At 29.5% G+C, this 14244-nt stretch overlaps 1 protein-coding gene across 1 annotated transcript in view; it reads right to left on the minus strand.

Annotated features, from left to right (window-relative positions):
- Nucleotides 1-14244, minus strand: part of LOC129958989 (uncharacterized) — a 325187-nt gene that overhangs the window by 41074 nt on the left and 269869 nt on the right. The window contains exon 14 of the mRNA XM_056071757.1: nt 129-275. Coding sequence (XP_055927732.1) covers nt 129-275 — 147 coding nt within the window. The remainder of the gene's footprint in view (nt 1-128; nt 276-14244) is intronic.

Raw genomic sequence — 14244 nt, forward strand, 5'->3', positions numbered from 1 at the left:
TAAAATATTTACATTTATTATGAAGTATGAAATTTTATACGAACGCTTTTCGTATAATTTAAAAATTAGTCACACGTGTATGTAATTGTAATTCATGATTCTATAATAAAATAAAATATTTGGCCTACCAACGGACGGTTTTTGGCATATAAATCGGCCCGGATGATTGCAGTTTTTTGCAGTCCAACGTAAGGCGTTGGAACTCCGCAATTGTTTCCACTGGATAGCTAAGCAGGAGGGGGTCAGTAGATCCTCAGTTCTCAAGATTCGCATATCTGAAAATAAATAAACAAAACAATTAAGGATATGATTTTTTAAAAAAAGCTTTGTCTGAAGCTTCCATATGCTATTTTTTCTGCATTTACTAATTGTTGCTATTGACTAATTATTTTTCCGATGTATCTGAATGATTCATTTAAAATTGTTTGAGAAAGCAACCCCCACCCCCCCAAAAAAAAGAAAGTTTGTAATTAGTGTATCTTATTGTTGGATAAAATAATTAAATATCAAATATTAAAATCTTGTTTGATTTTTAATAAAATACCTTATCTGAAGCTCCGAATGCTAATTTTTCTTTCGAATGCATTAACTAATTGTTACTAACGATTAATTATTTTTGTGATGTGCCTAAATGATTCACTTAAAATTATTTGAAAAGACAAAAAAGGAGGAGGACCAAAGAAGTAATTAGTTTATCTTATTGTTGCATAAAATTATGATAGAGCAATTAATATAATTTATAGTAGTTTTTTGCACCTTCCTATAATAATCTGACTAGAACAATTCTATGGTTGCACTCATTTTGTTTCCGTTTTTTTCCCATCAAATCATTGTTTCCGTTTTTCAATTCGCGATCATGAAATGCTTTTCTTAATAGTCGAGGTATTTACTATTCTCGATTAACTTCACCGCTATTGGGCAAGAATCTCATAGAATTTGAAGGACTGGATATTTGAGCTCTAAGTATGCAGAAATTTAGAACACATGTAAAAATATAAAATGATTAATATATTTTTTAGAGAAAATAATCTACTAGAAACTACCAAAATTATTAAGATTAATTATGTTTAATTCTTTTGATGTTGATCATACTTTTACTTAGAATATTAAAAAAAATAGGAGAAAAGATTATTTAGCTATTTTTATTTACATAGATTCTAGAATTTTCTTTTCCTTTCAGAGACTGAAAAAATAATAAAATAACAACTTCATAATCAAATAATCAGCCAAGTTGTTAAAATGCACCTTTTCAGTAGAGCAGTTTTTAAGCAAATTACAAATACGTATCGTGTCTTTAGATCAATATGGCAAATATCAAATTCTATATAAGCAAAACATATGAAATTTTGATGTAACAGATGGAATCAAAAGGCGACATTAGCATTTTCTGAAAACATACAGCAATCACATATCACATGCAACAATTTTAAAGTAAACCAACTTACAAGTGTTTTGTACTGATAAAATGCTTTGATAAATTTTATATACATCAGTTTGACATAAAAATCAAATATAATCTTACAATAATGCAGGGAAAAATCAAGAAATCATTGTATTTTTAAAAAAAAAATTATAACCTAGGATTGCGACCTTCAAACGAACATGAAAATCAAATAATAAAGCAACTTATGTGTTATTTCGGTGAACATAGATCAAGACAATATCCTAAACTGTTTGTACGCCACTGAAAACCTTTGTTTTGATCACAAAATAGTTGTAAGCAATTTAGTGTGATAATTACATAAACAAATATAATTTTTTTATTTGTATACTAAACATATGTTTTGCATTAATAAAATGTTTTGGCAAATATTATATACTGTAATTTGTCATTACAGTGAAAGTGTTTTGTTTGAATTAAACAAAAAAATCAAAAATAATTATATATACTATTCAAAAAATTATATATTCGGTTTCTTAGCCATGAAAAGAACATGAAAAACAAATTACAAATTTAAAAAAACTCTTAGAGTAACTTTTATAGTTGATATATATGAATTCAGCTTTGGTGTCTGTGTCTTTGATTGGACGTCTTACATGAACACAGAAATAACAGGAAACAAATAGCACATGAAAAATATGACTTGTTTTATGTTAGTTTTTATTTTTTCTAAATGGAAAACATTCATTTAAACTGAGTAGCTACATAACTCCAATGATTCTTCGTGTTATTATCTTTCTAAAACATACTATCTAGTAAATATCTCTATTCACTACATCAGCTCTTAAGAAATATAATACAGAGAAGTAATCATGCCCTATGACTATTTATCTGGCTCGTATGTTGCCATATTTATCCAAGCAATTACTTTTATCTTCCCATTCAGCCAAAGGCTGAATTGCTTTATTGATCGGGAGCTAAAACTTCTCGCAACGATCAACACCGCCAAAAGTTATCTCACCTCAGTCCATATCAACTCGTTAGGTCTGATTCGGTGGCAAAAAGAAGGGGAAAAAATTCAAAAGAATGCTAGGAATGTCATCAACGTTTTCAGATCGTTCAAATGTGATCAAATCTCATGAATGTCGTTTAATTAAGAGCTCTTTTCGTCGATATGAGTGAAGTATTTATTTATATTGTTGAATAATAAAAGATTTATAGTCAGTTTTTTTATATGAATATACAATATAAGAGTGCAACTCATATGCGTCGTTTACAATAAAGTAATTGGGGTTAATTGTAATAAGGTAATTGAAAAGAGGAGTTTCAATTAGTGTTGATTATTTAAAGCTATCTAATATCCTTTATCTTCTGAAAATTATCTACTCTTATTAATGAGTATTTTGTATTATTTAACAATATCAAGAAGACACCTAATAACGCTTTAGTTTTGAAACGGTTTTATTCGTTGAATGTTACTTCTACTGAATAATTTTAAAATGTCTACTTATTACTTATTTTGTACTGGATTTTAATGATTAGTAAGAAGATATATAATCCAAAGAGAGTTTTTATGTAACACACATATAGAGATTAATTTAATTAGATTGACATCTCGTTTTGAAGCAACGCGAAGTCAGTTTTAACACTTTACTCTATTATTATCCAATTAGTCGACACCTTCCGTTTCGGATAAGTGTTATCTTACTGATAAGATTAATTAATAATCCATAGAATACTTGAGGTGTTTGTACAATATGTGTTATTTTGGTAACGAATAATAGCATATATTAATGATTTAATTTCAGCTTATAAGCTTGAGAAGAAATAATTCAGGAATAGTTTGATGCATTGGCACAACGAATATGGAGTTAAAACAAACCTCATAATTTTGAAGTATAACGAGAACGAAGTCTTGGATAAGCATCCATTTCCCAAATTTTTGCACTACATTAACGAGGGATGGGATGTTTCATCTCGAGGGGGCATTCCTAAAGGAACAAGTACTCAGCTGATCTTGATAAAACAGAAAATTGAACAAGAAACCCTCAGAAGCGAATCTGAGTCTCTATCGTCAAGCCACTGTATCCCTATCACTTATAGCAATTTATATGAGGACATAGTTATGTAGTTACGTAATGGTGATCTTGATCCAAGAATATCTATTATTAATTGTCCTCAAAAAATTATCTGAATCTAGATTATTAAGTAGAAATTAATATCATTTGACCGTATCACGGACAAATAAAATTAACAAGCTTTATTTTAATTTGCTCTTATTCTGCTAAATTGTACTAACAGCAGAAAAATAGCAGTTTTTTCAATTACCTCTCTCTTATATATGTTGAATATCAGCTTAATTTATTTCAAGGTTGCTTATTTAAATGTAACTTTGCAAAAGTAACAATGATTTTGAGAACCAAGCTGACTACATGGATTTTTTTTAGATTCGATACAAAATGTAAATAATTTGGACACAAAAGACATTTTCTTTACATGTAGAGTATTTATTAGAGAGTAAGCAGCCTTAAGTATTTCATTATTTGAATTTTTTCGCATTTATTCAAAATATATTTTTTCAAAGACTATCATTGTGGAATTTCATTACCTAAATTTGATTGAAAGGAATTAAAAAGATTATCGGAACATTTTTTGAGTAACTTGTGTGATTATGAGGTCCATCTGTTGTAAAGACTAATTATATTATTTTTAAACATTAATAATTTAGTCTATGAGGTTAAACGTATGTTAAAAATAATATATAGGGGGAATGTTTTCTTAAGTATTTTGATGATGTATAAATGCATGGTTGCTTATTTCTAGCAGTCCTTATTTCATTGCGGAAAGTGAAATACATTATGAAATATAAAATTTAATATTATAATTTTTAAGAAGTTAAGAATTAAGTTTATTAAAAAAAAGTGTATTAAATCTTGAAAATGAGTGATAAATATTTAGTTACCAAATATATTGAAATTTTTTATCGCGAAAAATAGATATTATTGAGACACAAATTACTGAGAATATTTATGATGATATTTGGCATAAAGCAGCTATAAATAGGCAAAAGGCATTTAAAATGTTTGAAAATTTACACTTTTTAATGTAACTTTGCGTAAAAAGAAAACATAACAGGCTTAAGGTGGTTAAAATATTTTCAGTAAAATTTTTTAATAGCAAAGTGTTTTATCTTTCTAATGACTTTAATAGTTCCTAATATAATTGATAAATTCATTAGAAAGATAGAGTAGTTGCTGAATGGCTCAGTCACCATGAATAGTAATATTTCGGGTTCTGTGGTCCATAAAAAATATAACCCATTACGGAAACGTTTTGTACATATACAGAGGCATGACTTGCCTTCGCCAATGGGCACAGAAAGTAGCATCATTATTATTGTATTCATCAAGGAAGCGAGAACCAACCACAATGTCGGAAAATTTTCAACTCAATATCATAAGTGGCCCTGGTAGAACGATAAATCTCTCAGAGTGAAAGTCAATGAAAACGTTAGCTTTGATTACAAAATAGTGTTCCGATGAACATAGAACAAAAGAACATCATAAATTGTCCTTACGTCACTGAAAACCTTTACTTTGATCACAAAATAGTGCTTCGGTGAACATAGATCAAGACAACATCATAAAATGTCTTTGCTGAAAACCTTCGCTTTGATCACAAAATAGTGCTTCGGTGAACATAGATCAAGACAACATAATAAAATGTCTTTGCTGAAAACTTTTACTTTGATCACAAAATAGTGCTTCGGTGAACATAGATCAAGACAACATCATAAAATATCTTTGCTGAAAAACTTCGCTCTGATCACAAAAAACGTTATAAGCAGTTTAAAGAAATCAAGATTAAAAAATTATCTTCATATTTGGATGTCACATAAACAACAGTGTAAAGTTTGCATTGATAATCATTGCTGAACTATAAAGTGCACTGATTATTTAAAATTTTGTATCACATGTGATAACGATATTCAGAGAAGATCGTTGCTAAAGGAAGGAGAGATGCAACGACAGCATTCAGGAAAGAATACAACCGAAGAGAAGACGAAATAATATACGGCCATAAAATTCTGAAAAAATTGTTGCTGATGGGAGAGAAAACAACATTCATAGATAGACGAGCCGAGATAAAAAGTTTAAATGGGCAATAATGTCCGTATGGTAAGAATAAAAAAGACATATTATTTATGACGAGCTACGCCCTCAAAGATACATTTTGATTTCTGATGTCAGCAAGAAATAAGATTAAAGTCAGCAATAGAAAAAAACGAGATAAGAATTGATCAACAAAAAATGTTTTCTTTCCATTCTAACAATGTGTAAACGTAAACATTTCCGACAATCCGTAAAACAAAAATAAAGAGCTTATTTAGAAAGAATGTATCTGTCGCATAATCCTGACATTGATCCTTTAGATCGTCAGTTACTAAAGTGTCTTCTTAATGTTTCAAAAGTAGCTTTAAAAGGGATTTGAGAAAATTACTTGGTTCAGCGTTTTGAGAAGTTCTAGATGATTTAAACTGATGATATAATGGGTTTTCAGAAAAAAAAAAAAAGGGCGAATGAATGTAGATAGAAATGGCATTAAATGCTGATTAGCATGATTGTAAAAATTTTACTCTTACATAAGAAGAATCGTTTTTATAATTCAATAATGCTGAAAAATCTTCCAAAATTTACGAATGCACCTCAGTAGTTTTAAGCTTTTAAAACCCGCTCTGAAGTCTGGCTAAATTTAAATAAAGCAATATATACCAAATTTTAATGAACAATATGCATAAATATTTGAACGCTTTGAAGGGGTAGAAAGACATACAAATGAACATATCATTCATAATTTAGGAAATAAAAAAATGTCTCTCTTCATGATGTCCAGAAATTAATTGTCTATCCTAATAGTAGCAATTAAAATATTTTCTAACCACTTATTAACGTATTTTATTTTATTGAATTCATATGTAAGTAAAATTCCTTTCTTTCATTTGACGGTTTAAAACCCACATATTGGGGTTTTTTTTCTATATTAAGTGAAACATTCAAAATTCAAGCAATATTTATATATTTAATTATTGTGGTTATATGTGAGGATTTCTGAAATATTTCTACAAATCTAACAAGTGGACGAACAGCATCGACGATAAGCAAAAATTGATTTGGTTTGGTTATATTAACGTCCTGTTTGAAGCAACACTAGGGCTATTTTGGGACGGACCTCGTCATTTTGAACCGCGGTCAGATGACGAGGACGACACCTGAGCTGGCACCCCCCTCTCCACACCGCACCACACCAGCGGGAGGACGTTTGGTCATGACGGATTTAACGTGCAACAGACCCCCTTACACGACGGTTCTTCGGTGGAATCGGGTCACGAACCTGAAACCTTCCGGTTCCGAAGCCGAGACCTTACCACCAGGCCACCGCGGCCCTAAGCAAAAACTGAAACACAACCGATAAATATATAATTACGGAAGAGTGAAATGAGAAGATATACATATTTTCTCGCAAGATATACATATTGAATCTTTCTCGCAAGATATACATATTGACAAAAAATCTTTCGTTTTACCGAAATAACGCTGATGAAAAAAATATACGAAAAATATACGACAGGAATGTCTATTTCAGTACAAGCGAACGCGATAATTATAAAACGTGAAGAACTAGATGGATAAGATTTGGTGCATTTATTTAGCATTTAAAATACAGATCTTTATAAAATCATAAATCACATCCATTAATATCTAAACCGTCTGTTGTCCTGTACTTTCACACGCATGTAAACTCGATTACTCATTTCTTCTTAATGAAATAATTCTTAATTTATTATTAATAATTAATAATAATCTTCTTAATCAATAATTAATAATTAATAATAATCTTCTTAATTAATAATTAATTAATATCTTAAATGAAATAAATTTGTTATGTGATCTTGTTAATAAAATTGTAATTTTGTGTCAAATTTTGGTTTTAATGTGCATATTATGTTTATTTTAATTTTATTATTGTTATTATACTATGAAACTGAAAATTCTCATGTTCGGGAATCTAAAAATGAAAATCTATGTTTACGGCCTTGACTAATATCTGCTTTTTCATGGTATTAGGGGAGATAATAAGTTTATGAGAAAGTATATTAGAAAGTTGCCGTGAGATCCCTTACACTGTTTTATTTTAATAATTTTCTATAATTCAATCTTTCAAATATATTATAAATATAATGGAATTAAAAATAATTTTCTAATTCCGTACCAGGTGGAGCCACTCATATTATTGAAGCAAATATTAAATAAATTAATCGGTAAACTGCTAAAAAAAATCTGAGAACATTGAAGTAGTGAATTGCCATCGAGAACATAAAGATTTTCAAAATTTTAAAATTCTAACTTTTAGAAAAGTGGGTAAAAGATTGATAGCAAGATTCCATCTTTACAAACACGAATTAAATCATGTAAAATAAAATATATAAAAAAGTAGAGCATAGGAGCATAGATGTTATTCTATGCATTTCCATCAATTTAAGATTATTTGTATTTGATTGTTACAGTTTCCAATGGAGTCTGGGCTTGAATGTTGCTTGCAAATCGATAATTAAGAATTGAGTTTAGGAGAAAAGAGTTATCTTAAATTGACGGGGGGTGTTTAATGGTTGGAAATTCTCCGCAAAAGGCCTAACTCGTTTCAAAAGATAATTATCTTTCATCCCCAGAGTTTATTCTATTAATACTGTGCTAATATCTCAAAATATGCTGAAAAGGAACATTGAAAAGTTGAATTAAAGTGCTAAAGAATCTAATAATTATCATAACACAATTAGAGATAAAACACCCGATGTCTCTGTTTATATACGAATACAAAAATATTTCTTTTATGCAGTTGTTTATTATAGATTAACTAAAAAGAATGTTATAATATTATTAGTATTAATAGTAACGCATTATTCTATCTGTCATAACTAGTTTTGTATGATGAATTTATTAAGAGCTTTCCATGAATAAGCCAACAGTAGTGGTCTTCCCAAATTTTTTTCGCAGTAAAGAATTCCAAGAACGCCTTGCATAGTATTGGCGTACAATAGTTGCGAAATATTAATCTTTGGCGAGAATTTTTTTTACTGAATCTATTGTGCCATTCTTGGCGAGTTATTTGGCAATTAATCTCTGGTGTGCGGTTAATAGTATCCGAAAATTAAATTTGTATTTTAGATGCGTTTTTCCAACCCGATTGAAACAAAAATTTGATAAAATATTACACCTGTAGTCACAAAATCCCATATCAAATTTGACGTATTTGAACAATTCTGTTTTTGAGTTATCGTGTTTACATGTTTCTAAAAGTACAGACAGACAGATGATTATTCCCTGGTTGGATTTGGCTCAAAATTCGATAGAAGTCTCGACTCTAGATGTTAATTCTATTTACTGAATTTTATCTATCTAGATCACTTCATTTCATAGACATCGTGTTAAATTATATTCGAACAGCCGAGTAGACAGACTTCCTCTGAACGCAGTTTGCTCAAGATTTGAAAGAAATCTGCAAATTCGGTGCTAATATCATATGCCAAATTTCATCCGTCTAGCTCACAGCATTTTTGAGTTATCTTTAACACAGTCGAATATTTTTCAAAAATGTGTTTTTGGAATTCAGGGAGCTTTGAAATGTGGAGATTCGTCAAAATCCCGAGTTCGAATTTTTTTTTTAATGATTACTATACTTTCTTTTTATTATGAATACGAGAAAGTAAAAAATATCATTCGCCACTTTTATTATTTTTGCTTCATTGTTTCTACAGAATAAGAAATTAACAGGAAAAATCATTAAAAGTATTATAAAACTGTTCGCAACACTTTGATAAAAAAATATCCTTAGCATAAGCACATAAGTTAAAATCACACATTCATTACTTTATAAAAAAACTTATAGTTTAATAAAATGGTTTATTTTATCTGAAGAGCATATTAAATGAACTATTTATTCAACTAAGCAGCTTTCGGGCTCTAGTTTTGTAAAATGGAAGCCAAATCCACTACAAAACACTCAGAATTTTGAGTTATAGCGCTTAAATCGTAAATCCCAAAGCTGCTCTAAGATTTCTTATTCATTGTAAAATGCTCTCTTTTAAAGACTCAAAATAACTTTACTGCATAAACTGAATAGTTCTCTTTCAGATGTTTGGGTTTACTTCGACGGCTTTCCAAACTACTTATTTGTACGAAAGACGTTTTTGCTTTATACTACTGAAAAAAATAAGTACCTAAACGGTTTGGAAAATGCAGAATCAGAAATAAAAAAAAAAAAAAAAGATTTAAATCTCTACATATTACTTTATATTTCAATACTAGTAAAATGCAGTTTCATATTTCTCATAAAAATGTTACATTTTATAGTTTTCGCATTTATTTATTTTAAACCAGCCTCTTGTTCTTTTTTTTTTTTTTTTTTGTTGTTGTTGTTGTTCCGAAAAGTGTTTTTTTTTTTTTTTTTTTTTTTTTTTTGTACATGGAGTGTACAAAGCTTTATAATCATCACTAGTTCGTCTGCGAATTTTTGATGTATTTCCTTGTACTAGGGTGAAAAAAAAATTATTTTGGAATCATATACGTCTGCAAGCACGATAATTCAAAAACTTAACGAGCTAGACAGAGGAAATTTAATACATAATTTTTATACCAAAATTGCAGATTTCTTTCAAATTTTGCGTGAAATCCAATTGAAAATCTATCTGTCCACCCGAGTGAAAACAATAACTCAAAGAAAAAATCAAATGAAAATTATCACGATTTTGTTACTAGAATTACAGACCTATCCAACAGTTTGAGCCAAATTCCTAAACGGATTTATTGTCTGTTCATCTGTCTACTTATCCGTGTATGAAAGCCAAAACCTGACAGCGCACCATGTTGAATTATGAATTTTAGAACATGATTTTTATAGAAAAATTGCAGACATGTATTAAATTTAGGAATAAATATTTCAAAGGATAGACTATTTGTTTGCCAATTCATATGCATGCGAAATCCATAACTGAAAAATTCAACAATTATATAAATGAAGCTTAGAATGTGGTTTTGAGAATCTAAATCGAATTTTGAAACTATTCAGTCGAGAATAAGAAGTCCAAAAGCCATATTCGATTGCCTTGACTTTATTACGAAAGAAATTGCAAAACAAGTCAAGTTGCTTAAGTTTATGGGTGAGAAGAGACGAGAACCGAATCCTAACTAATAATATTTTGTTTCCCTATAGTAAAATAAAAATACTGTTTAAGAGATGGAATAATTATTCCATGCATTTCTATTCTTATTTTGAATTCAGAAAAATATTTTAATCTTATATTTTTGCAGCATTCGCGAGAGCGAGAAAATATAAAACGATTAATAATTAGAAAAATTTCATTCCCCGACAATTAATGAGTAGATCTCTTTGTTTCATATTTGCTTTACAGTTAATTTCTGTATCTTTTATTTATTTACGACTAGCCGCCTTTGGCGACCAGCCGGTTCGCCAGTATTACCGCTTGCTACAATTTTCAATTAAATATTTTAAGCAACTGGTCTCTTAATAGATTCTCAAACAAAACATTTTTAATCTTCAAATTTTGATAGTCATACCAAACTTATACTGTTGTTTAGATCGTTTCGTTCAATTTACTATATATATTTTGCTAATTTGTTGTCATTTCCGGTAAAACTTCAACTTTAATTTAAAGTGGAAATGATGAAATTGCAATTAATATAAAGATATTTTTTAATAAAACCAAGCGTTTTATTTTAATTATCATCTTTATTATTATTATTATTGAATATGAGTATTGCAAACAGAATCGCTCGGTATTTAAGTCTTATGTAAACTACAAAATATTTTTCATAATTTATGTAATATCTCAAACAATAATTCAACAAAAATTTCTCAGATTCAGCATAAAATTCAGTTTTTAGTTTTGTTTTCAAAAGGATTAAAATGAAATCAATAATAATATTTTGTTCCGGCCTATAAATATATTTCAAAAATTATGAAGTCTAAATTTAATGCAGTAAGGTATCATATTCTGAGAAATATTCTGGACACACCAAATTTTAAATAAATGAATGGATGTTTCTATTTTCCACGATCAACTAAGACTTATTTATGAAGTTTTGAGTTTTAAAAATTTAGAAAAACTCAACATTTTCATAATTTTAGGCCAATTAATCTTGAGAAACCTGCGCGCTGATTGGCGTATTTTCTTTAAAACGGTAGATGGAAAATCTAAACTTATCCTTTTTTTTTCTTTTTTTTTTTTGAATAATGATATTCAAATTTTTATAAATCAGTCAGTTTAAGTGATTGATTTTGTTGATTGGAAATTAACTCTTTTTATTTAAAATATTAGTGTTTCAAGAACATTTTGTTATTCGTGATTTCCACAGCAGAAGCTTTATGTAAAATCAAAAATTCGTTATTTATTAGAGCATTTATTGAATCAAGTTACATAAAATATAATCATTTTCCATTTAGACCATTTTAGCAGATCTGTGTCTACTACTAAAGGTTTACAAATTAGCTGTGTGGCCCTGATTTGAATGGATATCCCGTTCATATTAAACAACACTTGCCTTAAAATAAAACTGATTTATTGGATTAATAATATAGAGAGTGTAAAAGATCATAAAATAATTTTTCTTGAATTTATTTTTTAGAAAAAATAATATTTCATATTTGTTTCATTTTCCTACAGACACTTGCCGAAAATTATATTTTTGCAGATTTCATTTCCAAAAAGATTTAATTTATTTTTAGTTGGAGCTTTAATCAATGCGATGGCAACACTTTGAAAAAAGCTAATTTTTTCCCATGAATGCGAAACGTGCTCGTGCAGCTTAAATTTTATTTTTATTTTGTACGAAAAAAATTGTTGAAAAATATAGTTAAAATATTTATTTAAAAATTCATTAAAAATAGAAATTTAATTTTAAGGTTAAAACATTGGTATCATTTAAAAGATAAATTTTTGATCTTTAACTTCATCTAAAAATCTTTTTTGTGCGGTAAAGTTTCGGAAGTTATAGCAGAAACACGCCAAAATTTCGCTTAATATTTAAATAAATAAAATTCTAATTAAAAATTCAAAAAAAATAACCCCCGGGTGCACATTCCCGGCCTCCAAGGTATACACGTGCCAAATTTGGTAGTTGTAGGTTGAATGGTCTAGCCTGTAGAGCGCCAACACACACACACATTGCGCTTTATTATAAGTATAGATATAGATTAATTACTACACACACACATCAGAGTTATCCCAGACCTAGATATTGTTAAATAACCGTCATTAGGAACCAATACTGAATTATAATGGCAATCACCGGCCCTTCTGTCAGCGGCAAGTTTCGTCATTAGAGTAGAGGTAACTTGATCCCACAACATTATTATTCGCATTATTATTAGAACCAACCAATGAATATGGGGTTCATCATTCTTATATCTGATCTGCGGTAGACTGGGATATGCAGATATTATTTAAAATGTATAAATGACTAAATACTACTGGGTTAGGCTACAGTAGAGATGGTAAGGGTTTGAATAAAATGCATTACGTCAGTCAGCCACAAAATTATTGGTCAACTTTTTCATCGATTTTTATTTTATTACAACCAGAATATTTCGGAAAAAAATACAATTTCCAAAGTATTAAACATTAGAAGATGACAAAATGGGCAACGCAAAGAGAGAAGTTAATGTAGATATTAATTTTGATAGATTTCATTAGTTTTGACAAAATGAGCCACTTGTGAATGAAACCCGCAATTTTTAACATTATTTAGGTAATGGGAATGACATTTTGGTTGGCAACCCTCTTTAAACTCCTTCGAGTCCCACCAAAATAAAGACTTCTAATCTCAGATAGCATATTTGAAGAGCATAAAACTCTCATACAAAGTAGAATCGAAAATCAGATTCTGAAGCCACGTGACGTTGCCATTGAGGACTCTGAAAATAATTTTTCATTGCAGAAAGTGTATCGAGCGACGAACCACGGTAGCCACGTAGTAAGATTGCTGCTTCGGGCTCAGAGGGTTCCAAGTTCGAGAGTCGGTACCGCAGAAGAACCACCGTGGAAGTTAGTCTGAGCTCGCGTTAAATACGTCGAGGCCAATGGTGCTGTGCGGATAATTCGAAGGGGTGCCAGCTCATGAGCTGTCCTCGTCATTTGGCCGCGGCTCAAAATTACGAGATCCGACCCAAAATTGCCTCGCGTTGCTTCAAAACGGAAAGTTAACATAACTGAATCAAACTGTAAGAACTAGGATGTGCAATTAGCTGGTCTGCTTCCAATAACGCATTTAGATGCACGCACGCTGAGCTGATGATAGCAGATTATGCGGTTTCGGGCAATTAGGTGTATGTCATTTAAATGTGGAGAAAGCCGTTTCGTTGTTATAAATTAATTCTGATCTTTTTAATCGCAAGTTTTCCATGTTATGCACCTATTAAGGTTCAGTATTCAGATAAATATATATAATCCATGTTAATGACAAAAATTATTTTCGTCACTGCTATGATATTATTATTTTAAGTATTTTTATTGTTATATCCAAAATTAAACATTGAAAAATATAAAGAAATAGTAGCACCTCAGAATCATGAAAATTTCCAAATTTTTGTCAAATCTTGAAGTTTAAATAATTAGGGGAAGCTTCAAAATATGGAAGAAAAAACGATGGGGGGGGGGGTTATATTTCAAATGTAACCTCTTTCAGAAAAAAACAAAACAAAAAAAAAACCATTTTTTCCCCCTTAAAAATAATGTTAACTTCTCATTTGCTACTTTGTAACAGATGCATTTGATATTTATGGAAATTTCT

Source organism: Argiope bruennichi, chromosome X1, assembly GCF_947563725.1.
Source record: "Argiope bruennichi chromosome X1, qqArgBrue1.1, whole genome shotgun sequence".
Lineage (NCBI taxonomy): Eukaryota > Metazoa > Arthropoda > Arachnida > Araneae > Araneidae > Argiope > Argiope bruennichi.